Here is a 27,323-nt window from a genome sequence, read left to right as displayed (position 1 = left end):
CAAGTGTCGAGAATATGCACGGCTGAGCGATGCTCGTAGCAGCAGCGGCAGAGGTTGGCTGAAGATAGAAGAGGCCAGGCGAGAATGTCGTCAAGAGTCTGGGCGTAGCTGGAGCTCTCTTCTTTTTGCGTCGATCGAGTACGGCGGGCGTTTTGACGTCGACGAGGGAGGGAGGCGATGCACAATGAATAAACGGCGGGCAACGGGGAAAACAATGGTTGCTTGGATGGATGTAGAGGCAGATGCGAGATGTAGATGCGCTCACGAGAGGGTGGTTATTTTTTTGCTGGAGTTGGAGGGGGAGGGAATATTAAACTGAGAAAAGGGAAACGGGGGGTGGGAGTGGTCTTGGGAGGAGGAGAGACAGCGGGCAGAGGCTGTCCCACGCACAGTTTGCGGGCTGTTCGTGGTGCATCTACAGCGAGGCATTACTTGGTCAGGGGAGCTGGGCAATCATGGCAGGGTCGGGCAGAGGCGCTGACAGCGCTGGGAGAGGCGGGCGAGCCACTAAAGTTGGGCTATCGCCTCGCCATTGGAACTGGGCTGCGGGCTGCAGACAGGCGACAGGCCACTGGGGAGAGATACCCGTACATGCGGGTACAATGAGCCAGGTGATGTGCTTGTCGAGGGGTACATGGGGCTCTGCTGACAGTCTGGGCCAGTCCTGAGTACCAGTCCGACAGCAGAGCGAGGGAGTCCAGGACAAGGAGTGCATCCGTCCCAGTAACTTATTACCCAGTAGGTAGGTAGCGTCTGCTCGGTACAGCGGGGGCGCTGCCAGCCGGGAGTGGGAGTGGGCTTTTGCTTGCTTGCTGGGCAGTGGGGGGGGCCAGCATGGGAGGGGCTCCTCTCCTCTCAACCGCCGCCACTCAATACCGCCGCCGCCGCCGCCGCCGCATCTTGGGCTTCGGATTTATTAGCTGCTCAGGTGGTGCTCATGTGCCCATCTTTGAGACGGCCTGCCTGGCCCCAAAACTCGGCAAGCCAAGGTCAAAACATCTCCACCGTGTCAACCGCTAGCCAGCCATCTTGTCTAATCCTATTCTTCTTGTGAGGGTCTGTTTGCATGGTCTCTTGGTTCTCATCCGTTTTCCCCATCTCTCGTGACTCTATTGGCATCGTGGTGGACCAAAACATTGTCGGCTACGTAATATGAGGAACCAGTGTTTAATAGCTTGCAGCGAAAGTAATTTTAGGTCGTAAACTACCTGGCGTCTGCCATGCAGAGCTCCTCGCCTCTCGCTCTCTCTCCCTCTGCCTACTGGTACACCACCAACACCAGAACCAGGCACAGGGTCACATTCTGTGCTTCATCTCCTGCGCCTCAAGTCAAAATTAATACCTCTCCTTTCTCTTGCTTTCTTGCTTCCTTGGCTTCATTATATCGCTCACCAGTTCAACACTCTTCTCCTGTTTTTTTTTTCTCTCACCCTCCTTCACACCCTTGCTCGGCCTGAGCCTGGTTGTCTCGCGCGCCACGCCTGTGTCTTCCAATGAGGCCTTTGCTGACCCTCTCCCCCCTGGCACCACCTCCAGCGGCGTGTATAATAAAAAGAATAGCTTTGCAGGGGTTATTAGCAGCCCAACGAGAAGCTCCCAGATGCGGACTAACAACATGCTTGTCGGTACATTGGCACACAGCACCAGGCTGCAAGTGTTTTCGGTACCTCTCCTCAGCCTGCTGGAGACGTCTGGTGGGGCCTCTATTTACAGTGATGCAGCATGTCGTATCCGCCTGGTTAGCGCTCTGCACAAGGCCAAATGCAGCAGCTTGAGCATTCTCGATGTCTTTACAGCGCTGCCCGCTCGCTGAAACTGCCAGCTCCCAACTGGCGCCTGTGATGACCTCGACCAGCCTCCGTTTGCAAGTGCCAGCTGCCAGTTGCCTCGCCGTTGCGATACCCAAGTACTATTTTTTCCTCCCTCAACTCAAATTCTCCGTCTCATTTCAAGGTTTGCCTCTTCATTTCCGTCAAACGATTTGTGGTGCACGCTCTGGAGCATCTTTCCGCAGAAGCAAGCTCTACTTATTCGCTCCCATCCAACCTGCCAACCTCCTTCTCTCACACCATCAACTTTCTCGATACAAATGCTACCCCTGCTGCACGGCTAGAGCTCTGGGTGCCCTAAGACAATGGTGCTCAGCCGCTCATCTGCTGCCAGCATTGCATTGACCACCTTCGTTCCCATCTACCAGGTTGCCAGGTTGCTAGGTTGTCATTCTTGCAGTCTCGACTAATGCCCAGCCAGAAAAGAAAAGAAAAACCAGGCACATCACAAGGTCGCCCTCTTCAGCTCTCTCCAAGTGGGGGCCTCATCCGTGGCGCCTCCAATGATGGCACTAGCCTTTGCGCTGATCAAGAGATGTGCGGCGCTGACAACCTTGAGCCTCCCATACGCTGTTACGCTAACCAAGTCTCTCTCAAGGACGCTTCGCCTGTGGCCCGGTCCCTGGCCGACAGCGCCAGCGCCAACGCCATCTTGTCTCTGACCCTGACCAGCACAGGGCTGGCGCTGCCATCACTGCCGTTGTACGACATGACCATTCCATTGCCAGACAGTATCGTCAAGCGCTAATGCTAGCTCGCCAACCACATCTGGAACACGGCAACACGGGCGACGGGTTGCTCAAAAGATAGTCGGCCGGCCATGGATCCGTTCACCTCGCACATGGCAGAAATGGCTGCAGTTTGCAAGTCCCCTTGCCATCTACACGCAGCACTGTGCATCTTTGAAACGGTTCTAAAGACCTGCTGCCCCTCCTCTCCTGCCACGCAGAAAGGCTAAAACGGGATCTGGCTTACTCCCTGTCGTGCCATCGACTCGGCGGAAAGATGCGCCATCAAAGACCAGGTCTTCCCGGCCACCCGCCCACTGGAATTGGCAGCCGGCCACCCGACACCTGCCACCCACGAGTTGTTTCTTTGCAGCAATGGCGCCGCCAGCAAGCTTTACACTCTACAAACAGCAGTTCTCGCCTCGACTCGCAAATAAGGCCGGTGGAGAGAAACGTCGCCCGTAGAAACCGCAAATGGAAGATGCATCGGCGGGGCGTGGATCCGTGTGGTGGAGTTTCTGAGATGCTCTGAACATGGCCTGCAAACTTGCAATCTTTTGCTTCTGTTCCGTTGGCTCCGTCTACCTTGGTGCTTCGGCCGGGCTGATTGGGGGCCTGCCACACCACCACGTTGGGACACGGCCATGTTGCTACGTCCGCCGGGGGCACGAGGCCTCGTGCCCTAATCCCATATCCACTGCCATGATCCATCTGTGCCACCGCCCACGGGCTGGTGGAGAGCCGCCTGGTTATATGCATGGCTTTCCTCAGGGATGTACAGAGCCATGTCGGCGGGTTTGATGTGCTGCAAGCCTGCAACTGAGCGTTGCGTGTGCACATTTTGGTCCCCTACCGACGGCTCATGTACTCGTATGCACCACGCCTACAAGACGTCTGCGCATCACGAGACACTGAGTGCATGGCAAAGCATGTCGACACACGCACACACAATTCGCTGCATGGTTCAGACCCTGCCGTCATTTCCTTGAGAAGGCTTCTGCGATTGTCAAAGCTCGATGCAATTGCCATCTTCGACAGTTGAAGACCTCGTCGGCGCACAATGCTGCGGACCAAGGTCAATTGGCGCACCGCAACACCATGCCACCGAAACACACCTTGAAATAATTACCGCGACCTCCAGTGCATGGCGTCCATCTAGTGGTGGGCACAACGGGCGCCGGTAGCGTGGACACCGGAGTCTGCAACCCCCTGCCTTCTGGTCACACTGGGGCTCGACGTCATGCTCCGCCTGCTACAGTAGCACATTCCGTCTTGTACTCCGTAGGTAGTGGAGGGGTAATTTTGAAGCGCTCATGGTTGAAAATGGAGGTCTCAGGCGCTGTACGTCGTACACAGAGCAGCCGACGACTACAAAGCGCTGGTCACATGAGCCTTTTCTAGCAGCCCAAGGACTCGCTGGCTGGCGAAATCAGTCCACAACATGGCAAGTCGGTATACGCGCCTTTGTACGAATTACTATTCTCCTGGAATACAGAGGCTCCTGCTTCGAGCAGTGGCTGGCGGCACCGGAAACACTAAACAAAGCCAGCCAGCAACTACCCTCCGCTCTCGCAGCATTTCTGGGCTAAAATGTCGCTGCACCACTCACAGCGAATGCCTGGGAGACAAAAGGTGGAATGGGATGTGGTCTCATGACCATACCCATGCAGCGCTAACGCCTGAATTTGGCTCTAGAGCTAGGGCCACTGATGAACCCATCACCATCTGATCAAAAGATGCGTCGTACGTCTTTGGCCCGAAACTGTCGTGCCTGGCCAGCTTACGCTCGCTGAAATCGGTCCAGATTCGCTAATAAATGGCAGTTGCCAGACGGCCATGCCGTTGTGAGACGCAGGACCAGGGAATGCCTACCACGATGCTTCTTTTGTCAGCAATGTCATGTCAGTGATGGTGGCCGCCCCTCCGACGGACCTGTGTCTAAATCGAAGCCATTGACGACGCCATGACAAGCTACTGCCTTTGGGCTGCTGTCGAATTGCCACCGCCATTGCAATTGCTGCTCCTGTCCTTGATTGCAGAACGAACGGCTCGCCTGTTGTCTTCCATCCTTGCTTGCCTCAGCGAGTCAACCAGCCTAGCGGCTTGCCGGACCCACCACAACGCTAACTTACCATGTTTGGGTTCCTTATTTCGTCCTCCACTTGTTCGATTGCGACCCTCTGGTCTTGTGTTGACGACATGGCTTTTTGATCGTGACAGCTCTGTGCCAATAATGATCACTGTAGTGATGCAGTTGATTCACCTGCAGACATGGGAAGCAAGGCAGAATGCCAAAAAATGCCTCAACAGACGCATCGCCGTGCACCGCGGCGAAGTAGGGGCCTGCCGACATGATACCAATAACGCTAGGCTGCCGACTTGCTAAATCTCGATTGGCCACGACCGGTGTTGCAGACACACGAACCAGGGTGGCGTTGACGAGTCACCGAAATAGTGTGCTTGATATGGCTTATACCCGAATGGCTGGCCTGGCATGACCACTGTACTTAGCCCGCGTCCAAGGCATGGTTGGTCGCTGCACACGACACGCCTGTAGCGAAATGGACGGCATCACACACCCTCCCTACCTAGGTTTCTAGCAAGGGTCTCATTCAAGCCATGTAATGGTTAGCAAATCGCACCAACAGTGCCTCAACTGCTGGCAACAAAATCAACCGGTTCTGCCCAATTTCAAGGGATATATGCGCAAGGGCACATGTGGTCAAGGGCTGGTCCAAGGGCTGTCAAAAACGAGGCAAGACATGGAGCCTCATCTTCGGCGTTAGATTGTATCTCATCTGCAAACCTGCAGAGTGCCCTGTGTCATGCGGCCGGAAATGCGGCCTACAACGTGTGCGACCGCTGCAGCCGGCTCCATTTGTCCACTCTCCGTGGTGAGCGCGCCGGGCCTCCGCAGTGCAGCCGGACTTGAGGACATTGTTGTGCGAGCCGTTGCTAATCCTGACGAGCTTATTCCAAACAGGAGGTCTGGGGTGAAGCCATCATACTTTGTTCGGTTGAAAAGGCGCACAGTTTGATCACTGCTGATACGTTGTTTGGCAGCGGCTAGTCAGGCTGGGCGAACAGTAATGGTGAAGTACAACTGGCGCTGCCTCAATTGAGGCGTGATCAGCCTCACGCCGACCAACCAACTTCTTGCTGGCTGCAGGACCGGCCGCCGGACGACCGACCATGGCGGCGCCACCACCAAAGCAGCTGATGAATTGCAGGCCATGCAATAAAACGCCCGCGAATTCATACTGATGTGCAACAGACACGCCAAGCCCCCCTTTTCATCCACTCAACGAAGTCGGCGCCGCACCACCCTAACCCATGACCCCTGCCGCCGTTCCTGATCTTGTGATGCCTCAATTCTTTTTAAAGGAGCAAGCCTTGAATCGACGCATGGGTGCGCACAGCCTCGAGCCACTTTTTCTGACCTGTCTCAGGCCAGTTGCTTGGGTGCTTGGGAAGGATTCGTGAGCTATGGTGCACAGGCAGCACATCACTAGAGCATCTAGGCCTGTACGGGTATTGGGACCTGGAAAGTTTCCCCTGCTCGTGTTGGTCTAAGCTCCAACTTTAGCTCTTCGAGGCCATCTTTCATCATTCTCCCAGTCAATATCTGCGCCCCTGTCGTTGTAATATTGCCAATTGACAACGGCGGCGATGATATTAGCCGTTATATTAGCAGACGAATAACCAATGTCTCGAATCACGCGAGCACGTGGCTGTCCAAAACTTGCAGGCCGCCCGGTACCTCCTTGGACCCGAGCTTCGTATCGTCATGTACATGATGACAGCGCACACAGCACTATGAAAACAAGAAAGATTTAACTTGTTTAGGACTGAGACCCCTGCTGCCGAGACTGGGCTTGCCAACTTATCTCACAGCATCGCGAATACCCACTTGGCTCGCGGAGCCTCAATATTCAGCGCCATGATTCACCCTCCGTGTAACCGACGGCTTCACTTTCTACAACTCGCCAGCTTTCCGGCACGCTAACTACCAGACCGGCGCCACGCAAGCCCGGTAATATCATGCTCACATGGCCCGTTTCCCCTGCTGCACATCATGCAGTGTTGCCTTCGTTGTTCAAACCCTCCCCCTGCATGCACGTCTTGCTAGATTAGGGGGGAAAAGGGGGGGTTGAAGTGTAATCCGAATCCTTTGCGCTTTTCTTTTCTCCGGGCCTATTGTCTTTCATTACCAATTGGGAAAGTTACCTCACATGGCTTGAAAAAAATTTTAAGAATGAAAATGGATGTGTCACAACGGTGGCAAGGTGGCAGCTGCGCACACGTACATCTCGGGTGTAACCTGAAAGAGAAAGTAACGGGTAGATATCCAAGACAGCTGAGTTGGAAGAGGAATAAAAAGGAGAACTCTGATTTATGCAGTACTGGACAAAACAAGTATTTCTATCGAAGCAGCAACGATAACGAAAACCATGACTTGATTCGTCGGGAGAACAAATTCCATCGTAAGAAGATGTTCGCCATGCGAGTTGTTGTCGTCTTACAATATCTGTACTACGACAACCTTCAGCCAGAGGACACAGCCAAAAAAAAAAGTTGAAATCTCTTTTCATGCACATGACACATAACCCATGTCCAGGTAGGAGACCCCTTTTGCATGTTCTCCGCCGCCATGCTCTAGTCCTCGTCATCAAGCTTGTCAGCGACCGTCTCCTTGGACTTGTTGATGACCTTTTCTGGTGCCCGCTGCTCCAGGGGCGCAGAGGTCGTCGTCGCTGTCGTCGTCGTCTCGATAGGGCCTGCCGTCGACGACGTTGCCACCGCGGCGGCCACCACACCCGCCAGGGGCGTCATCTGACCGCTCGCGGGCAGGCTGTCCGGGCGGCTCGCCGATCCGCTGGGCGGGACGCTGCTGCCGGCGGCGAGGAGCTTCATGCCGTCGGGTGAGCCGGGGATCATCTCCGGGTCGAGGCCAGGGATGTGGATGCGGCGTGCCTCGTTCTGGTACGCGGCGGGGATGATTTCGATGATTTCGTCGCGCGGGAAGCGCAGCGCGGGGATCTCGACGGTCGAGCAGTGCATGAGGTAGGCGTAGAGGACGCGCAAGACCGACTCGTGCGCGATGATGAGCAGGTCGTTTTGCTCCCGCTCGAGCTCGAGAATGATGGGCTCAAGACGCACAGCGAGATCGTGATATGACTATCGAAACAGATGATGAGCTTATGTTTGTATGATGTGGTAATGATGTGGTAATGATGTGGTAATGATGGGGGTGACGTACCTCGGCGCGGGGATACCGGTGGTGATATGGATCAACTTCATGCTTTTCAACTTCTTCGGGGTACAGTTTGCGAATAACGCGCTCTGACATCTTCTCGCAGATGCCAGGGTTGAGCTGGCTCATCTGCGATCTCTGACGGACTTTGTAATTCATCTCCCTCAGGGTGTCTGCGGTTTGGATGGTGCGTAGTCGAGTCGAAGTCCACACCGTCAGCGGCGGCAGCGAAGCTAGGTTCTCGCCAGTTTCTGCATGCTCCTGCTCGCGGTGCTTGAGTATCGTCTCCGTCATCTTCTTTGCGTATGTACGGCCGGCTTCGGACAGCGGGGCGTCTGCGCGCAGCGAGTCTTCGTCGGTCGTGGTGCCCGCGCGGACAAAAAAGGTCTTACGGGCCTTGATATGGAGATTAGTGAGATAGAAGACGATTCGGTGAGAGAGGTAGCTGAAGTTGACATTGTTGTAGAAGAACTTTTGGCCGGCGTTGATCATTTTGATGTAGTTGAGCTCTTCCTCGTCCATGGTTTCGAACACAGGAATTCGAACTTCAATTCGCTTCAGATAGAGCTGGGCAGCCTCGTCGGGATCCATGCCAGCAAACTTCATTGTGTTAGTCTGGTAGCATGCATGGGACCGAGTAAATACATACATCTGGCGATGAGATCTTGACGTTTCTGGCATTTTCCCGCAGAATGCGCTCGTCATCAACAAACGATTCGATGAACAGTGTCTAGAATTGTCAGCAAGCTGGCCTTTGGGTCATGTCTCCCTTCGCTTACTTGGACGTCATGCTTGGCCAGTTCCTTTGCCAAGGAGCGGCGACCGCTTGCTGTCGGGTTGACAGCGTCGTAGATGGCGACCTGGCCGTTCTCGTGGTTGAGCCAGCCGTAAATATCCTCGCGACACTTTTTCAGGATCTTCTGACGAAGGATGACCGATTCCGGAGAGGCGTCTGGGAAGAAGTAGTCTTTCGGAACGGCGCTTTCTGGACCAATAGTGGCTCGTCGATAGTCGCCCAGGTGGAAGATGCGCGTCTTGACACCTAGCCACGAAAGGTAGCGAGCTAGCGACACGCAGACGTGGCTTTGATGGTCAGTCGGGAGACAAGTTTAATTACCTGGGAGCTCTTACGTCTTTCCTCTGGCAGGAGGTCCAACCATGACAATGGCTATCCGGCCCGAGTGGAACAGTCGGCCAGACATGGTGCTGTAGAGCTGGGCCGGGGCCATGTTGGAGTCTTCGGTCACATCATGGATGCCGTCAATGAAAGTCGAGCTCTTTCGACGGTATCGGGGTGCATTTGCCGCAATCTCGGCGGTTCTGTGTCGGTTAGCATGTGTTTGTCGTCGGTTCTAGGTCGCAGCATCACCCCACACGAGTTGCTCCGATAGCTGTGCACAAGCCGCGGCGCAAGTGGCGGGATGTGACGGCCGAGATGGCTGTTGGCCAAGTGTTCAACGTACAATAATGTGTCCATTTTGAGAAGAGCCAGTGAGGCGAGATCCAACGGCGGGCTGTTGTTTGACAATGGCAGGTTAGGTTTACCGCCACCGTTGCACAGCCAAAAAGAAACGGCGTTGCTGTGTCTCGTTGGTGGGGTGCGGGATGACAGCGGCTTATCGTCACTTGCAGCAGCCCAGTCTTGGCCAAGGGAAATGAATTGTACGGGTATCAACAAGGCCTATTAATCTGCTCAAATAAATATCGAGAGCACAAAAACGCGGATTTGTCCCACTGACGGAGAGACAAAAAGATCATAGGACAGAAGCAAGCATGCACCGTTTGCTCGGCTATCCAGGGTAAGCTGCTCTACCGCGTGATGATCCAAGATCTCGGCTTTGGCCAATCGCAATCATGGTAGATTTTGGCGGGTCCAAGCCATTAGGTAAGCTTCTCAGACAGAACGTCGTAGTCACAAGGGATGACAGCACCTTGGGAAAAGCCAGTTAAGCTTGGTAGTGAAGATATTCAAGCAGAGAGTATAGGCATGGAATCAGACTAAAGCATGTCCTCATACATTATTTCGCAGTTCATCGTAGTTGGTGTGCACCCTGCATCTGTGCTGCTTTTGTGTCAATAGCACGTGCCCAGCCACAGCTCTCATTCCCCGGAGCGGAACATTCTGGAGGCCGACTTTCAAAGCAGCAGCTCATCCACAGTGTGGCGCGTCCAGCCGTCATCAGCTCTGGGGAGCCACCTTTTACTCACCAAAACGCCAGCAGCCCGGGGCCGCTGAAAATTATTCTCCTGCTCTCGTCGCTCTCCCTAATTGAATAACTGATCCGAGCTTCGCCCATCCGCCCCTGCCCCTTCGACCATCCGGCGGCAAACGAAAAAACAAAAAGTCCATTGTTGCCATTCTCTAGCTCTTCTAGTGGCCTAGGCCTCGTGGACTTGTATTTTATCCTCTTTCTCCCAGCGTTGCATCGTGGGCTCCGGCTTCTTTCCTTGGTTTTCCGCGCATTTCCCCTTTGATCGAATCGGCCGTCGTCGCTTTATTTCTTACCACGTTTCGTCCAACACCAGCTCACAATGGCCGCTGCAGTCGAGTCGCTGCGCTCCATCCTCTTTGGAAACCCCATTGCGCTCACCCTCGGCGATGCGCTCAACTCCTTTTCAGAGCGCCGCGCCAAGCTCGGCCTGGCCAACCCCGGCACGATAGAGCACCTGAGTAAGGAGGTCCAGCGCGATGTCTTCCTCACCAACCACATGTTCACCGGCGTCCGCGCCGACCTCACCAAGGCCTTCAGCATGTCTCCGCTGTTCCAGGTGTCGCACGGCTTCGCCATGGGCGAGAAGCTCAACCCCTACACCTTTGCCGCCATGTACGGCACCTCCAACGTGAGTTGATCCCGTCTTGACACACTCCCTCTGCTCTGCGCCTTTATTGCTCACGCTTCGATTATCCAGGTCTTCTGCCAAGCCAACGTCGACAACGAGGGTTCCGTCTCCGGCCGCTTCAACCTCCGATGGTCGGACAGGCTCATCTCCAAGGTCCAGGCCTCCATGTCGCCCGATAACCAGGACATGGCCCAGTTCGAGCACGAATACATGGGCAACGACTTCAGCGCCAACCTCAAGATGCTCAACCCTTCCTTCCTCCAGGGCGGCATGACCGGCATCTTCATCGGCAGCTACCTGCAGTCCGTCACCCCCAAGCTTGCGCTCGGCCTCGAGACTGTCTGGCAGCGCCCCTCGCTTGGCCAGGGCCCCGAAACCGCCGTTTCCTACTGCGCCCGATACAAGTCTCTCGACTGGGTCGCCACCGCTCAGCTCCAGGCTGCCATGGGCACTCTCAACACCTCTTTCTGGAAAAAGATCTCTGAGCGCGTCCAGGCTGGTGTCGACCTGACGCTCGGCCTCGTGCCTTCTGCGGGCATGATGGGCGGTGGTCTGCAGAAGGAGGGTGTCACCTCCGTCGGTCTCAAGTACGACTTCCGCATGTCGACCTTCCGCGCCCAGGCCGACTCGAACGGCAAGCTGAGCTGCCTGCTCGAGAAGCGTGTTGCCCCTCCCGTCATGATGACCTTTGCTGCCGACATTGACCACTTCACGCAACAAGCCAAGCTCGGCCTCGCCGTGTCCATCGAGGCCGCTCCTGAGGAGCTCCAGGACCAGCAGGAGGCGCTCACCCAGAACGCCCCCAACATTCCCTTTTAAATAAAGGCCATGTCGACTCCCAATGGTAGCCGTCCCCAACGCAGCGATACCTCGACTCTACTGTGACGAAAAAAAAGAGAATCGACAATCCCAGTAAAACCGAAAGCCGCGAGAGAGGCGAGGCTGCCCATCCTTCTTCCCTTGTTGTTTTAACTACTTTACCCCCCCATCACCTTGTGCTTTTAGTAACGAATGATGGCTCCTCGCTTTTTTCTACTGCTTTGGGCACTTGCATACGGACGTTTTCATCATCTTTTTTTTAAAATAGACTTTTGGGCGGCGCGGGGATTCCCTCTGTCATGCGGTCAGGGTCGAATTCGCTCGACCCGTGTATATTATACTCCTCTTTCCTTCTCCATCTTTGCCTCATTCCTCTTCTCACTCCAGCGAAAGAAGCAAAAGGGAGAAGAAGGGCCTACGTGGGGGGAAAAGGCATATTTGTTGGCATATTTTTTAGTTGTCCTCGTTTCAGAGAGGAAGGATTTTGATCCGATGTAAAAGCTGGCATCGATTACTGTACAAGAACTTACGGAGGGCAAAAGGAGGTGAAAAAAAAGGGCTGGATGAAGAGAAAAAAATGCCACAAAACGCAGAAATTTTTATAGAAAGATTCAATGAATACGTTAATTCCCCCTTCTGAATTTGTCAAAACAATGTGTATTTACAGGCAGGATACGAGTCATGCTTGGTAAAGTCTGTAAATGCTACTTATGGAAACGAAGGCAAACAACCAACAATGATGGAATGGTTGCCCGGCCGTGCCCGTATGAGCTGGAAACCAATAGTCTTTTTCCGTGCTTAGGTGCCAGGAGTCAAGTTTGGTATCCAAATTGTGTGGGAATGGCGCAGATGGAAAACAAGAAAAAGGAAGACAATGCTCTAGAGCCCCCAAAACTTGCACCTCGATGGTATCTATCCAAAAAGCAGCAAATCCTCCTCTTGGTCCCTTCTAATCATTTTAAAATAGCCAAACTTATAACAGAAGCGCCGCTAAGTTTTCATAATAGTTCATCAAAGTTTGTGATGTATTTCGACTGTTACATCAGAACGCATTCACGATCAGGCTGCGAGCTGTCCTTTTGCTTTCCTGGCTTGAAGGTCTTCTCTCGCGACTTGCTCTTGCGTCTCGACTTGTTACGCTGAATCTTTGGTTCCGGTTCTAGAGCGCTGGTGGAGGTACCGGCCGTGGCAGCCGTCGTAGCCGTGTTGGCTGTCGAAGGTGGGTGGTGCTGGTGGCCGTCCACATTGCGAAAGACTTCGAAACTAGCATTCCTCGGCGAAGGCGAGCCTAGAGGAGTCGTTCCTCTTTCATCGCCAGTTTCAGTACCAGGTAAAGCCTCCCTATTCTGCTTCATGAGGCCACCAAGACGAGAAATCGTCAGACTAATACGACCCTCGCCCGACTGACTGGTTGGTCGGCTTTGGCGACCGAGGTTAAAGCGGGATGCCGCGCGCGAGAGGCGGGGCGTCTTGTTGTCGCTTGGTGATAGTATGGGAGAACTGGCCTCTGGCGTGCGAGCTGGTGTCATGATCGGAGTAGCAGCGGAAGAAGCAGTAAAGATGGCGCTATCGCGACGAGAGTCGGCCGGCACGGAGCCAGAAACTGATGGTCGCGCCGACCTATCAAAGGCCTCAACCGTTGGCCGCTCATTGTCCATAGATAGGCGAATACTGGGAGGCTTGCTCGGGAAAGAGAGGCTGCCATCGGTCGCCGCTTGTGATATCTGCATCTCCAGGCTATTCTTAGATTCCTGGTAAGATGGCGGACCCGTGGCCGTGCCATCTGTTGAAGGGCAGGCCAATTCGACCATGGGCACAACCTGGTAGAAGAGCAGATAGGGCATCTCTTCGGTGAGAGACTTCTTGATGTTGTCGACATAGGTGACACGGGGTTCTTCTAGATCATCAAATTTCACCCATTGAGCTTCTTCATAATCCGGGGGCGGATCGAAGTTATGCCGTCTGTTGGATGTGAGAACCTTGGGTGCCGCTCTCGCAAACGAAATATAGTGTCCGCTTTGAAGGGAGTCACCACGGTGACAGATGACTGATTGTAGCACAAGCTTGAAGTCTGGAGCTGAGAAGGAATCATCAGTCTGCGTGCTAGCGCCGTCGGCGAGCATGAAGTGTGGTAGACGCAGACTATCGGGAATGTCAATATAGGTGTTGAGTCTGTTTGGCTGTCCAGACTCTGTCATGGCATAGCGCTTTAGGCAGATGCCAACGACAGGGCGCTGTTCGAAATTGAGCACGACTTCGGAATTACTGCGAGGCTCGTTTGTTCGAACAGCATTCCAAGCTGTGAAGGTCAGCCTTATTCTCACTAGGGATTTTAATGATGTCAGAGCAAACTTACGAATAAGCCGAAAGAATTGCCAAGCAGGTATCGTCACGGCCTTGACGACCACGGAGCCTTTTCGCCGTGGCTTACGAGCGTCTTCGGCATCTGTGATTCTTGGCTTCCCGTCTGCATCGAGAACAACCCTTTGGATAACGCTGGCAGATCTGTGCCTCAATGACAGCCTCTTTGGCATGGTGGGGGTCTCAATCTTGGGCACTTCGTCTGAAGACACGCCTGTAGACGTAGCTGGTCGCTCAAGGGCGGGAAAGTCGCTTGCAATCGATGTCTGGCTGGGGAATTGGTGCAGAGGTGACAGATCCGACGGAGAGGCACTTAGGCTTGTGGATGCACCGTTATCTTCATCTCGAACAAGCCGTAGCGTGTTTCGGTGGACAAGAGTAGGGGTATCAGGCCCCTTGTCTTCGGAATACGATTTCTTGGCCTCTTCACTATCCCGCAGAACATCGACCTGAGCGTTGAAGTACTCTTCAATACAGTCCTCTAGCCTGATGCCTTTGCCATCAGCGTCTTCCGGGACGGCCAAATTTAGTAGCCGCTCGTAGACAACCTTGTGGTCATCCTTATCCTTCCTCCCTTGATGGAAAAGATCGACTTGTAAGGATAGTAGTGGGAGTTGGAGGGTCTCAGTGAGAAATGCAAACGCTTCAGATGTGTCCTGTTGTTCCAATAAACGGGCGTCTGGCCAGCCGCTGTCACCCATAGCTTCTTGAATTAATCGTGTCTGTTCAACACATTAGCGTGATGTAGTGCGCATAGCTTATACACTGTGCTGATGGCTGCTTACCAGATCAACGTTAATGAGTTTGCCAGACCGAAGCAGGTTGACCCACACCCGCAGCAGATTGACGAGCTTTGCCTTTGGGTCGCCAACTGGGAATTCAGCTTTCAACATGCCTTCAAAAGCATCCAACTTGCAAAACATGGAAAAGAGGAGAGCGTCGAGGTAGCAAGTGACACCGCCGCGGTTTTCAGCGCCGAGCATCTGTACGTTGGGATTGTATGGAACAATTGTACCGGCAGCGGATTTCTGTTCGATGTTGATGAATTCAGCAGCATCTTTGGCGTCGCCGTCGCCGAATCGGGTACCGAGCATGCCTCTGATATGTTCACTGCTGACGTTGGTGATGTTGAGTTCGTCGAGGCGGCGGAGGATCTCCTCAACCTAGAGACTGTTAGAGGGCTAATTTCTGGAGGCTATCGCGGCGCGATATTGTATGATTTACCTTGGCATCTTCTTCAGCCTTGTCGACAGTATCCTTTGATTTGGCATCGCGGCTGAATAAAGCTAAGAAAGCCTCGGTCGATCGGGGTCGGCTCTTGAGGAAACCATTAGCATCGAGGCCGGCCAGTCACCGGGTAAACAGAGGGCACGAAGCTCACCTTGGAAGGCGGCGCCGATTTGCTTCTGCTGTGCGAGGAGCTCTTGTCCCGAAGGCTCAAGAACTTGCGAGGAAACTCCTTCATGCCTGATGTGCGCTCGAGTTGAGGCTCTGCCGATGAGGACACGGGCGCGGTTCCGGGTGTGCAATGCCTCGCAGATCTTAGCGAGGCAGCCAGAGGTGATCAATACTCATGTTACGAGAAGCGCGAAACAGAGCGAATTGTTATGAAGGCTAAACGATCGAAGCTGTCGGTGGCGCGCGCGACGCGGGGCCAGCAGTTAGACGCTGGCTAAGGTTTCGGCGGCGTAGGGTGGATGTCTTGCGGGAGCGACTAGTCGTGCGGCGCTTGGACTGATTCGGAGGCTGAAGGATGAGAGCAGAGATGATGTTGAAGCCGGAGCGAGGCGTAGGTGAGGAAATGTCCTAGGGAGGCGAGATGCAGAGTGGGAGCTTGTTGTCGCGAGGTTTCCAGGGACCTGCCAACGACGGACCCAGATGAGGTGAGGCAGGTGGGGGCGGGCTGTTGGGCTTATAGCGGGGTTTAAGCTCGGCGAGAGCCACTAAACAGACGTGATGCAGCGCTGTTTCAGGGCCCTTGAGCGTCGACAGTGATAATCATAATAACTACCTAAGCTCGGACACTCTAGCAAAGAATTGCTGGGGGAGATCGGGCTGTCTAATTTTAGCTTTGATGACCCTTTGTATTTCACGTTTGCCTCGCGTCCACCATCTGCGCCCGCTGTGGCTTGCAAGGAAAGCCACTGCCAACACCTACCTACCTAACCTAAAACCTGGCTTAAACTGCTGCCTCCGGCAGTCGGCTGTCTGTCGCCGTCTGACGACCTCATCTGATGGGCACGTAGGTAGCGCAGCTTTAGTGTGACCTGCAGATTCGTCAGACGCATATATGCAGAACGTATGCCGTCACAGGTTCGGACTGCTGGGGATATCCAGCAGCGTTCAAGCATTGCTAACTGACCGGCGCGGGGAGCCGCTGGCCGCGTCAGTTGATTACGCCATCGTATAGGCAGTCATATTTGACACTGCTGGTTTGCCAGAAATTGCACCCCAAACAATACTTTGACATGTTCCAAAAGCAAGCTTGATCATCGGGGTCCATTCGTCCAATACCCAACACACTTGTTTGTCTTGCTGTCATTAGCAGTGTGACACCAGCCACAGCATTGGCTAATCTTACAGTAGTGTCGCCTGTCAATTTTGAATCAAAAAACAAAAAACTCAAAGCCACCATTTTTATCGTACAATGCACTCAAAACTCTGCCTCCTTTGCACAGCTCGCGGATTTACAGTTTCGCACCGCCACGCTAATGTGGCTGACCGCGCACGAGCCACACCCCGTAGCTTCTAGTAAATTTGCAGGCTTGCACGGGCAGACGAGCCTGCACATCCCCTTTGCGACGTCCTTCTTCACAACCCTACACTCGATCAATTGTCGCCATGGCTGGTGCACGCGAAGGAATGCGCGCACTTCGCGCTGTTAGCGGCAAGCAATTGAGCCGACCGGCCGCGCGGTCGTGCTCTCGCCGCTTTGCTTCGTCCTCGGCGGCTTCGCAGAGCCCCTTGGCTGCCGTTGAAGAGTCGACGTCGTTTTCTACGCCAGGTCCCGACGAGAATACCGTCAAGTCTTTCCAGGAGGCCAGGGCCAACAGCACAAGAGACAAGCAATTACCCGGTAGTCGGTGAGTCCCCTCTATTCTTTTTGTGACTGCGTAACCCCCAAGTTACTTCGCAGCACCACCTCATTCCCACTTCAGACAAGAGATGCTAAGACTGGGCGAATAGGTACCAATTCCACCCTCCCAAGTACAACCGCGGACCCCTGCACCCCATACAGTCGCCGCCGTCGTCCGACCCGACCGCCCGAGACTTTGTCCCCGGACCGTTCAACCTGCCGCGCCTCAAGCACACCTACGACAGCATGATTGCGCCGGACCTGATGACGCTCACCTACACGCACAAGCCGCCCGGCTACGAGGCGCCCGAGTCGAGCAAGGGCGAGCTGCGTGAGTGGGACGGCTCCTCGCCGTACCACAAGAATCGTCCGCGGCGCGGCCCGCGCGGTGGCCAGTCGGGCCGCCTGGGCCTTGTCGAGAAGGACATGAGCTGGCACAACCTGCCCGAGATTGCCGCCGTCACCGTCAACTCGTACGCGCCCGAGGCCGCCGACAACAAGGAGTACCTGGACGTCGCCCGCGCCGTGGTGCAGGCCATCACCGGCGAGTTCCCCGAGGTCACGCGCACCAAGTCCAACGTCATCCACTGGGGCGTCCGCAAGGGCCAGAAGACGGGCGCCAAGGTGACGCTCCGCGGAGGCGCCGCGTACGAGTTTGTCGACAAGCTCGTGACCCTGGTGCTGCCCAAGATCAAGGACTGGCCTGGTGTCAAGGGCAGCTCGGGTGACCGCGCAGGCAACCTGGGCCTGGGCCTCAACCCCGAGTGGATGTCCTACTTTCCCGAGCTGGAGTATAACTTTGATGTAAGTTGTCCACGAAACTACCAGTAGCATAATTGAGACTAACAATTTTCCTCAGATGTACCCACCTAGCCTGATGCCTGGCTGCGACATTATTATCCAGACGACTGGTACATCGGATAGACAGGGTCGTCTTCTGCTCGAGGCCCTGGGATTTCCATTCTACGGCAAGGTTACGTATTGAGAGGCGTACTGCGAGGTGGAGAACAGCCATGGAGAGGAGGACAAGTGTTATTTGTCACCAGCATAGACATGTCACATGTACCAATAGTTGTATGTATCAACAAGGAAAATATATTTTCTCAAAATAGATCCCGCGTCTATGTCCCATTCAAATGGATCTGGTATTTAATCCTTGAAACTTTTTTCCATAAGCATAAAACGCCCCAACACCAAAGTCCATGCAATAGTTTGTCCGCCGTGAGCTTTTGTTACCCATGACATTTGCGTGGTTCATGCAGCAGCGCCCTTGGCCTTTTCGCGCAGCGGCGTAATGATGGTATCTACGGCCTCCATGTCCGTGGCGTCAACTTTCTCTGCTGCGTGCCCGGCAGCGGTGAGCTCGGCCACGGCCGCGTCCAGCGCGGGCTGGTAGTTGCGAATCGCCGAGCTCAGGGCGTAGACGGCCTTGCGGCGGACCTTTTCCGTCTCGGTGTCGCGCGTGGCCAGCGCGACCAGAGGCTTGATGCCCTCGACGGCGAGCAGCTTCTCCTGCGTCTTCTCGTTATTCTGGACGGCGGTGCCGATGCACCAGGCGGCCATGGTGCGGAGCTCGGCCTCGTCGCTGGCGAGCTGCGCCAGCAGCGGCGTCCACAGGCCCAGGTTGGCCAGGTTATTGGCGTTGTCGAGCGACTCGATGAGCTGCTCAAAGTTGTCAAACGCGATGAGCTTGTTGTCGAGTGTCACGTCGCTGGCCGTTATGATCTCCATCGACGCAATCATCAGGTCGGCTTCCGAGGGGCCGCCCATGAGCGCGGCCATGACCTCGGGTGTGAGGTTCGACGCCGCCGGGGCCTCGCCAGCAGGAGCAGAGGCAGCGCCATTGGGTGCGCCGGTTTCAGTGTTTTCGATGCTCCAGCGGAGGAGGTCGTTGAGGCGCTTGTCATCCATTGTGGTGGGATTGATTTTTTTGGAGGGGTTGGTTGATGGCGGGGCGTGGATATTTCGAGGTATGTCTTTAAAGTAGAAATGCTCTTGTAGGTTGAGTATGAAACAGATATGTCGCGAAAACGGGATAAAGGAGGAAAAGAATAAAATTCCTAAAAAGAGCTTTTCAAGAAGTTTTGGGCGTGGGGTTAATATTTGCATCACAAAGCTCTGATCGAAGTTCCGCCAATCTTCTCGAATCTTCATGACGGCGCTAGCCAAGTCTGGACTAGTCCATCTACCGGATGAGATGCTGGAGAGGGTATACGCTCCAGTATCGAGGACGAAGTAAAGACATGAAGATACGAACAATAAAAGGAAGGGGGGGAAGAAGAAGAAAATGAAAAGATTAAATCATACGATGAGTCCCATTATTATGCAGATCTGAGGCCTGCCTGTTCAACAGTGCGTCTGTGACGATGTTGATCATGCGTTTGCTCAAACTGGGAGGCCTTGTACGTCGCAGCACCTTACAGGCTGACACGCCTCTTTTCAAGTCCATCTGCCAATAAAATCCTAATCTGATATTACGGCGTACAATGGGCGATGAGGCTATTTTACGTGTCATCAGCACTTCCGTCTTAAGCGTGCGATTGGGATCCTCAAGCTCCGTGTAGCACCTCTGCAACCTACGATGCGGACGCCGGAGTGCCTGGGCTCGGCGTGCAGCCCATGTTTGACGCCGCAAGCTGAGACTACTTGTTTGCACATTTGAATCGCATGAAAAGCAAAACAGAAAATGGTGTTGCGTCCCGACTGGGAACAAAGCCGAGCTGTCCGGGTGCCTCTAGTGCGACGTGTTGGTGTTTGCGAAGCTGCAGGAGCAAGCAGCAGGAAACTGGACAAAGACTTTGAGAAATGTGATAAAGGAAGGATGTCACAAGGCTGAAATCATTTGGACGTTTCCAACAGGTGGAAAATGGAGTCTGACGAGGCTTTTGGGGCTTTGATGTGAGGTGCTGGCAAGAGGATGAGATGACGTAATGACAGCTTAAGGGTCGGTAAAGTGCAGTTCGCGATGTTAGTTAGATCTGTGAGTAATAATTATAACGTCGTGCTTATTGGATGCACCCCGCCTCGCAGAATCATGTTCGCTTGCGCGTCTTGCGAGGCGAGGCGAGGGTTATGGGCCGTTGTGGACTGGGTGACGACGTCAGGTTACGCCACACCAGAGCCTTAGGTGAGGGAGGGCAAGGCGCTCGGAAGGGCTTGCTGATCTGGATGCAAGGTGCGCGCGGGAGGTATTGCATATGTAAAGATGGTTGGTGGTCAGTAGTGTGGTGTGTATTTTTAGCACCGCTTTAGGCGAGCACATTCTGGGCAGTGGTTGAGACATGGTGGAATCTTTTGGAGGGGTCCTGATTCAGGCATGGAAGCAGAGGAGGCCGTCGATTTTGATCGAGGCTGCAGAGTGTTCAAGTTGAGATGATGGATGGACAAAAGCAGTGTCCTGCTGGATGACGACATGGCATGACAGCCAGCCCGTTGCAGCCGCTGGTGAGAGATGCAGCGGTGCATGCCGCAGCAATAATAAGCAGGTCCGGTGCAGCAGTACGGATACCGTGTACCTTGGGCGTCTCCGGGGCGGCGTGGCTCAGCAGCGCAGCCTCGAGTCCACCGCGGACATGGCCAGCCAATCGGAGCGAGACGAGGGCTGTTAGTGAGCAGTGGCAGCTGTACTGGTACTGGTAGCGTTGCTGAAGATAGCGGTAGCGCCTCCTGAGTGTGACAGCTGAGGCCCTGCATTCCTGAGTGTGTAGAGGGAGCCGCAGGGTGTGGTGTTCAACCACCGCATGTTGTAGGATTTTGACATGCTGGGCCGCTTGTCATGGCTGTAAGAGAGACGGCATATTTTTTCTTTATTTTTTCTCTTGCTGACTGAGGGCAGCAACATCGGCACCGGTGATACGATGGTAGTAGTGCACACCCCTCCTCGTTGGATGCCCCCGCCCACAACTATTTTTTATTTGGCGCCTGTTTCTTGTTGGCCTTTGTGCTTGGCTGGCTGGCAACTGGCGGCGGGCGGGCTGCCACCAAGCTCCAGCCCGCCACCCACCCACACGCAGGCCGGTTAGACAGGCATTGGCAGGTAATTCAGCGGGCTGGCAAGCTGGCTCAGCGTGCCCGGGCAGGTAACTAAAGCACTGGGGCGGCCACGCCAGGCGGCGGAGATACTTGACTCCTTTCCCTTCGCCCCTCTTCCTCCACACCTTCCTGCCTTTCCTCTCGTCCCTCTACAAAAACATTCAATTCCCACTCCATCTTCCATCTCCCCCCGACTCTGAGTCTTTTCCCCTTTGGCCCATTCTCCATCTCCTGTACTGCTCATCTAGCTTCGAGGTCCACGTCGTCCTTTGAGCTTCCAACTCTTCGCATCCCACCCTCGACTCTTTTTCTCTCAACTAATTCAAACTCGCAACCATGGAGGGTACGTTGTCTTCGTCAGCTCGCCGCGTCTACGCAATCCCGCCCCTCCCCGCGGTGCATGCTGCTGCCGCGGCCTGCAGTGCCATTGCGTTGCTCGACGTCTGGAATCGTCACTGACATGCATCTTGCGGGTTTACAGAAGAAGTTGCTGCCCTCGTCATTGACAATGGGTAAGCTTGAACCCCCACCGCCTCACCGACATGTTCGCCAGCCTGAGCCCCCTTACCCCTCCTGGTCCGATCTGCCATGTCGACAGAGGCATCCGATGCCCGCCCGCGCTGCAACCCGCACAATTTTTGTCTGGCCGACGCAGGAAAGGGAGAAATTCGGGCTCAGCTTGAAGATGGACGTTTCTCAATTCTTTTTCGGATACTGACCAGCGCTGCAGTTCCGGTATGTGCAAGGCCGGTTTCGCCGGTGATGATGCGCCCCGAGCTGTTTTCCGTGAGTACCCCACTTTAGCTCCTGTCGCCAGCTTGCACGCTTTTTGGCCCAACGGCCGAATTGCGCCTGATGGCTGGCGATGCTTTGCGCCCAAAATTTGAGCCGCTGCTAACTCGCTGTCGCAGCTTCCATTGTCGGTCGTCCCCGTCACCATGGGTAAGTCTTCACCGAGAAAAGAAAGATGCGATGGAAGCATCTACGCGCATGCGCCACTCGCAACGCCAGCGCCAACGTCTAACGCCATTTCGCAGTATCATGATCGGTATGGGTCAGAAGGACTCCTACGTCGGTGACGAGGCTCAGTCCAAGCGTGGTATCCTTACCCTCCGCTACCCCATTGAGCACGGTGTTGTCACCAACTGGGATGACATGGAGAAGATCTGGCATCACACCTTCTACAACGAGCTCCGTGTCGCCCCCGAGGAGCACCCCGTCCTCCTCACCGAGGCTCCCATCAACCCCAAGTCCAACCGTGAGAAGATGACCCAGATTGTCTTTGAGACCTTCAACGCCCCCGCCTTCTACGTCTCCATCCAGGCTGTCCTCTCCCTCTACGCCTCTGGCCGTACCACCGGTATCGTCCTCGACTCCGGTGATGGTGTCACTCACGTTGTCCCCATCTACGAGGGTTTCGCTCTGCCCCACGCCATCGCCCGTGTCGACATGGCTGGCCGTGATCTTACCGACTACCTCATGAAGATTCTCGCCGAGCGCGGTTACGCCTTCTCCACCACCGCCGAGCGTGAAATCGTTCGTGACATCAAGGAGAAGCTCTGCTACGTCGCCCTCGACTTTGAGCAGGAGATCCAGACTGCTGCTCAGAGCTCTTCTCTCGAGAAGTCGTACGAGCTTCCCGACGGCCAGGTCATTACCATTGGCAACGAGCGTTTCCGCACCCCCGAGGCTCTCTTCCAGCCCTCCGTCCTCGGTCTCGAGTCTGGCGGTATCCACGCCACCACCTTCAACTCGATCATCAAGTGCGATGTCGATGTCCGCAAGGATCTCTACGGCAACATTGTCATGGTAGGTTTCGTGCTACCCTCGTTTCCACGCGCTCTGCTAACTCTTTCAGTCTGGTGGTACTACTATGTACCCTGGTCTTGCCGACCGTATGCAGAAGGAGATCACCACTCTTGCTCCTTCTTCCATGAAGGTCAAGATCATCGCTCCCCCCGAGCGCAAGTACTCCGTCTGGATCGGTGGCTCCATTCTCGCCTCCCTGTCCACCTTCCAGCAAATGTGGATCTCCAAGCAGGAGTACGACGAGAGCGGTCCTTCCATCGTCCACCGCAAGTGCTTCTAAGGTGAGTCTCTAAATACTGCCACAGCTGAACGCCTGACTGACTTGTGTCTAGCGAAGGAAAACCAAAACAAAAACCTCCTGTCCTTCAAGACTGGCAAGGACTGCGATGGTGGCGAACGGCGCAGAATATTGTCGGCCTCGTATGTGCCACAATCGACTCTCATATTTGCAACGTGTTTTTGATAGGATTCAGGAGGTTGGGTGCTGGTTCTTAGGGGGAATGGTAATGGCCCGTGTGATGTAGCCCGGCTGGGTATTCACGAGGCTACGGACTAGACGCTGAAGTTTCACACCAAAAAATTCTTTTATATCTTTGCTAAGGGTGTAGTCCCAATGGAAGAATGCGACGGTTAAGTTTGTATACTTAGTAAAAAAAATGCGTTGTGATTTTCCAAGTCTGGTACTTGAGAGTGCTTAATTATCGCGGCCGGTAGAAGCCAACACTGTCTGCTTGTATTCCAACTATGATCCGGTCGTAGACCTTATCGACGTGCTTGGTGCTGTATCGAAGCTTGTTTGCAACGGGTTGCCTTTTTCCGCCGACGTGTTCATTGCGGTAGTCTGACTTGACCGTTCTCCCGCTTTACCAGTGCTATCTAGAGATGCAGTGCCTGCTTGCCCTGCCTCTTCTCCTTGCTCTTGCGCCGCCGCCGTCTTTTCATCTTCCAGCTTCTTGTACTTGCGCCTGCTCTTCTTGGCCGCGCTGTCGGCCCTCTTCTTCCTGACGGCGCCGACGATGCCGGCGCGGCTCTGCTCGCCATTCTGCAGGTCGTCGAGGCGCTGGGCGAGGATCTCGCGCGCGTGCTTGCGGTTCTGCGCCCGCGAGCGCGTGGCCTGCGACTTGACGACGATGCCGGTGGGTATGTGCTTGAGCTGCACCGCAGAGTTGGTTTTGTTCTAGGGAGGCAGCGGATTGGTCAGTCTGAGGGAGGGAGATGGAATGGGAGGGGAGGGGGAGAGGTGTACGATTTTTTGTCCGCCGGGCCCGCTGCCTTTGAGGTACGACTCTTCGAGGTCGCTGTCGGGCGGAGGCTTGGGGCGCGAAGGCATGGACTTTTGCAGGATCGGGGGCGTGCTGCTGAGGAAGCGAGATGGATGGGGGAGAGAGGTGGTGGTGATGCGCGCGCGGCGCAGGAGGCACTGCATGGTGGCGACGGGCGCGGGGCTCGGCTGATGAGGGGGCTTATGAAAGAGTATGAGAATGGATTTTGTGAGATTAATTGAATTGAATATGAGAGGTGGTGCCGTGCAAGGAGGGAAATCAGTGCTGGGATGATGGATGAAAGTAGTTTGGTGAAGCAGCGCTGACCGTTGAAGATGTTAGTGGGTCGCCTCTTCGTTCCGACATGGGCGTGACGTGTGACGTGCAAAAGAACATGTATCTTTAAAGAAAAGCCACTCTATATCTTATAGAATGGTAATATGTGTGTACCAAATCTCGTATCTTGGTAAATGTGTTTTTAATTTGGGGGTTTCCTTCTTGAGTCTTCAAAAGTCGGCATCATTACGCTCTTGTAAGTGACTATACAACCTGCGCAGGTCTACCATTGTTCAAGAGGACTCCTGGTAGATGCATATATCGCTCTTTTTGGATCCCCTATCATCGGGAATCATGCCCCGTTCAATCATACTCTTTACATGCTCGAAAGCTGCGGACACTGCCTCGGGCACATCATCGCCTTTTGCCAGTCTTGCCGCGATGGCAGCTGGTCACAACACCATCAGTTTCTTTTCAGTCTCGTTTCTAACCACGCCGGATCTGTTCTCTCCAAACTTACAAGGAATAGAAAAACTTGCTCCGACCACCAAACCTGGGTTTGCGCAGCGCAGTCGGTCGTACGTGGGCTTCTCCTGCGGCCCGCACAGCACGTACAGTAGCGTCGTTGTCTGCTCGTCCTCATCGAGAAACTCCTGCTTGATGACGACGTATTCCGGGCCGAGATGGCGCAGAGCGATCCCGATGAGCTGGATATCGGGGATGCCACGCGGATGTGGGACCGGCGCGCCGGCATCGTCGAGGAGCGCGAGGGCCTCGTCGACGGATGTGCAGAGAACGGTGGCGTGCGGGAGGATGAGCGTCCGAAACTGCGTCATGGCTTCGCTGTGTGATGCAGGGAGCCGTTCTTCTTCCATGTCGACGACGCAGGTCCACTCTCTGTTTGAGAGCATATTCGAGAGTATCTGGATAGCGACGGGCTCGAGGACGGCCCCTGTAGGCAAAGGCTGATGTTAGGACCGCGCGGCTATGCTTTTTTGGGGGGACTATAGAAGCTTGCCAATCTTTGTCACGACATGGCCGGGTTTTGAAATTTCGCTCTGGGAAACCGCTGCTGCGATTTGGTCCTGGAGGAGAGAGGGAAGAGTAGGGACAATGGCCTGGCCGCGGGCAGCAGTAGCGGTTGCCACGGTCGTGGCAGAAACATGCTGGGAGATGATGGCACGCTTGTCCGCTTCTACTCCACTAGAAGGGTTGGAGTGTCAGTGGCAATCCCGAGACTAAGCTGTCGGGAAACGGTGAGATGCCTCACAAGGACCGTGTTGGGCCGGCTTCGCAGCCGAAGACGAGTACAAGGCCAGGCGACATGCCGTTTGGGCGGCCTTCTGTATCAACGGCTGATAGAGACGACATTAGAAACAGAGAGGTATCAAGGTATTTGTCCGTCCTGGCTATCTTTTCGATGTACTAGATCGTTGGTACAGTGTGTTGAGAGGACGATGTTGAAAGAGGCTGCATGAGACGCAGGTGTGGAGTCCAGCCTCGTCGAACGCTGCTCTAGGACATTTCATCATCTTTCAGATTTCCGACTTGGTATTCCAGTTCTCCGCGCCGGAAGTATTCCCCTACGTATTAAATTACGGGACGGCATGGCTGAGCGACATTAGATAACATTGGGTTCAGTGACTGACGCAGTTGCCGAATACTAGGCATTGCGAGAGTGTAGGAGTTCGACACCGCAAAATTTGCTATTGTCTTTAAAGAAAGAAGCATGTGGTAAGAATATGCCAATAATGAATATACATCATGTCGAGTCAATTGAAACCTAGCATCACATTGTTCTGCGTGAAAGCACGCCCATCCTTTGCGATAAGCCGCGCAGTCTGACAGGGTGCTCGTACAGCTACGCCTCTTTCTTCTTCATTGGGTGCCACCCCAGCAAGGCCGATGCGAGAATCGTCGTAACCGTCAGCCCGACGGGCAGGTAAAGTGTCTGCGTGACGGCCTCGTCGTACCCAAGCTAGACATCGCGAAGACGATCGCCATCGACAATCTCAGCAGTTTCAGAGAGCTCAGCATGCGAAAGAACTGTAGCATTGACAGATGGAGAATGCGTTGCGATTTCACTGACGAGTCGGCTTTGGAACAACGCTGCAGACACGACAATCCAGATGGCGTCACCATGTTGGCACCAAAAACGATGGCTGCAATGCCATCGGAAGATCCTTGGATTTCATCATGGCTTGTAAGGCCAAGGTCGAGGTTTGGATGCCGATGCCGGTTGCCATACCGAGAAACCCGAGAAGACACGCTGCTTTCGCTACGCCTCCGTCGAGGCCGATGGTTGTCAGCAAGCCAGACGCTATAGGTGCCAGCAATGTACTGGCAATCATGAATGCTAAGGCCATCTTTTCAGTAGAGTTCTTTTGGATTCAATTTGAATAAAGACGGTAAAATTGCAACTTACGGCTGCAGTAGCCTGTTCATGCGCTACCCGCACCGCCACAAAGGTTCCCGAGTGCGATGCCAACCAGCATTGGGACCATGAGGAGCCCAGATCGTGTTGCGGAGTAGCCCTTGACTCCTTGAAAATAGATGCAGACGTAATATTCTGTGATTGACAAGGTCGCATTGATGCAGGCGCTGAACCAAGTCGCGGCCAGGACAGACCTCATGCGAAGGATCCGGGGTGGAAGAGTGGCGTCATCTTACAATCGGTGCTGGCGCCAAGCAAAGGCGCCGAGCAGCATCAAGGAAAGGGCCAAAAGCACAATGATGCGGGCGTCACTCCAGCGGTACGTGTTGCCGCCCCATTGCAATGCGAGGAGAAGACAGCATATGGATGGGACCAAGCAGAGCGCTCCCACCCAGTCGAACCATCTCAACTTATGCCTTCACGAGTCTTGATCACCACCAGCGACCGGCTACCCCTGAAGGCCAAACTGAATCAAGAGGTAGGCTACGACACCGAGGGGAACATTGATGCCAAAGCAAGCCCTCCACCCAATCCAGTCAATCAAAGCACCGCCCAGGAGCGGTGCGCTCACAGTCCCCATGAATTGCGACGATCCTACCACC

The 27,323-nt window shown here is 54.6% G+C and overlaps 10 protein-coding genes across 11 annotated transcripts; 4 read left to right on the top strand and 6 right to left on the bottom strand.

Moving 5' to 3' along the window:
• Positions 1-2,134: 2,134 nt before the first annotated feature.
• On the top strand, positions 2,135-2,491 carry LMH87_004293 (uncharacterized protein; the record flags this gene model as incomplete). The annotated part of the gene is made up of 3 exons (XM_056195489.1): positions 2,135-2,197; positions 2,251-2,366; positions 2,428-2,491. The coding sequence occupies 3 exons, from the start codon at positions 2,135-2,137 to the stop codon at positions 2,489-2,491; spliced, it is 243 nt and encodes an 80-aa protein (XP_056049113.1).
• A 1,875-nt stretch (positions 2,492-4,366) lies between these two features.
• On the bottom strand, positions 4,367-4,758 carry LMH87_004292 (uncharacterized protein; the record flags this gene model as incomplete). 2 transcript variants are annotated; one of them, XM_056195488.1, is made up of 3 exons in its annotated part: positions 4,367-4,436; positions 4,490-4,617; positions 4,690-4,758. In XM_056195488.1, the coding sequence occupies 3 exons, from the start codon at positions 4,756-4,758 to the stop codon at positions 4,367-4,369; spliced, it is 267 nt and encodes an 88-aa protein (XP_056049112.1). The 2 variants fall into 2 exon arrangements, with proteins under 2 accessions (XP_056049112.1, XP_056049111.1); XM_056195487.1 differs by having other exon boundaries at positions 4,426-4,436; positions 4,490-4,625.
• Positions 4,759-7,213: 2,455 nt separating this feature from the next.
• On the bottom strand, positions 7,214-9,288 carry LMH87_004291 (uncharacterized protein; the record flags this gene model as incomplete). The annotated part of the gene is made up of 6 exons (XM_056195486.1): positions 7,214-7,735; positions 7,818-8,411; positions 8,461-8,541; positions 8,591-8,894; positions 8,943-9,131; positions 9,275-9,288. 6 exons carry the CDS (start codon positions 9,286-9,288, stop codon positions 7,214-7,216), a joined length of 1,704 nt encoding a protein of 567 aa, XP_056049110.1.
• A 1,055-nt stretch (positions 9,289-10,343) lies between these two features.
• Positions 10,344-11,471, top strand: LMH87_004290 (uncharacterized protein; the record flags this gene model as incomplete). The annotated part of the gene is made up of 2 exons (XM_056195485.1): positions 10,344-10,652; positions 10,722-11,471. The coding sequence occupies 2 exons, from the start codon at positions 10,344-10,346 to the stop codon at positions 11,469-11,471; spliced, it is 1,059 nt and encodes a 352-aa protein (XP_056049109.1).
• Positions 11,472-12,508: 1,037 nt separating this feature from the next.
• LMH87_004289 (uncharacterized protein) lies at positions 12,509-15,297 on the bottom strand (the record flags this gene model as incomplete). The annotated part of the gene is made up of 5 exons (XM_056195484.1): positions 12,509-13,770; positions 13,828-14,554; positions 14,618-14,995; positions 15,057-15,149; positions 15,214-15,297. The coding sequence occupies 5 exons, from the start codon at positions 15,295-15,297 to the stop codon at positions 12,509-12,511; spliced, it is 2,544 nt and encodes an 847-aa protein (XP_056049108.1).
• Positions 15,298-16,673: 1,376 nt separating this feature from the next.
• Positions 16,674-17,893, top strand: LMH87_004288 (uncharacterized protein; the record flags this gene model as incomplete). Its single annotated transcript, XM_056195483.1, has 3 exons — positions 16,674-16,915; positions 17,019-17,712; positions 17,768-17,893. The coding sequence occupies 3 exons, from the start codon at positions 16,674-16,676 to the stop codon at positions 17,891-17,893; spliced, it is 1,062 nt and encodes a 353-aa protein (XP_056049107.1).
• A 269-nt stretch (positions 17,894-18,162) lies between these two features.
• LMH87_004287 (uncharacterized protein) lies at positions 18,163-19,062 on the bottom strand (the record flags this gene model as incomplete). The annotated part of the gene is made up of 1 exon (XM_056195481.1): positions 18,163-19,062. The coding sequence occupies one exon, from the start codon at positions 19,060-19,062 to the stop codon at positions 18,163-18,165; it is 900 nt and encodes a 299-aa protein (XP_056049106.1).
• A 2,214-nt stretch (positions 19,063-21,276) lies between these two features.
• Positions 21,277-23,029, top strand: LMH87_004286 (uncharacterized protein; the record flags this gene model as incomplete). Its single annotated transcript, XM_056195480.1, has 6 exons — positions 21,277-21,283; positions 21,422-21,452; positions 21,671-21,726; positions 21,852-21,882; positions 21,978-22,749; positions 22,799-23,029. The coding sequence occupies 6 exons, from the start codon at positions 21,277-21,279 to the stop codon at positions 23,027-23,029; spliced, it is 1,128 nt and encodes a 375-aa protein (XP_056049105.1).
• Positions 23,030-23,491: 462 nt separating this feature from the next.
• Positions 23,492-24,175, bottom strand: LMH87_004285 (uncharacterized protein; the record flags this gene model as incomplete). Its single annotated transcript, XM_056195479.1, has 2 exons — positions 23,492-23,926; positions 23,996-24,175. 2 exons carry the CDS (start codon positions 24,173-24,175, stop codon positions 23,492-23,494), a joined length of 615 nt encoding a protein of 204 aa, XP_056049104.1.
• Positions 24,176-24,580: 405 nt separating this feature from the next.
• Positions 24,581-25,658, bottom strand: LMH87_004284 (uncharacterized protein; the record flags this gene model as incomplete). The annotated part of the gene is made up of 4 exons (XM_056195478.1): positions 24,581-24,735; positions 24,808-25,239; positions 25,306-25,490; positions 25,558-25,658. The coding sequence occupies 4 exons, from the start codon at positions 25,656-25,658 to the stop codon at positions 24,581-24,583; spliced, it is 873 nt and encodes a 290-aa protein (XP_056049103.1).
• Positions 25,659-27,323: the final 1,665 nt, after the last annotated feature.

The sequence above is a fragment of the Akanthomyces muscarius genome, chromosome 2 (genome assembly GCF_028009165.1).
Source record: "Akanthomyces muscarius strain Ve6 chromosome 2, whole genome shotgun sequence".
NCBI lineage: Eukaryota > Fungi > Ascomycota > Sordariomycetes > Hypocreales > Cordycipitaceae > Akanthomyces > Akanthomyces muscarius.
This window is presented reverse-complemented; position numbering and strand designations above follow the sequence as displayed.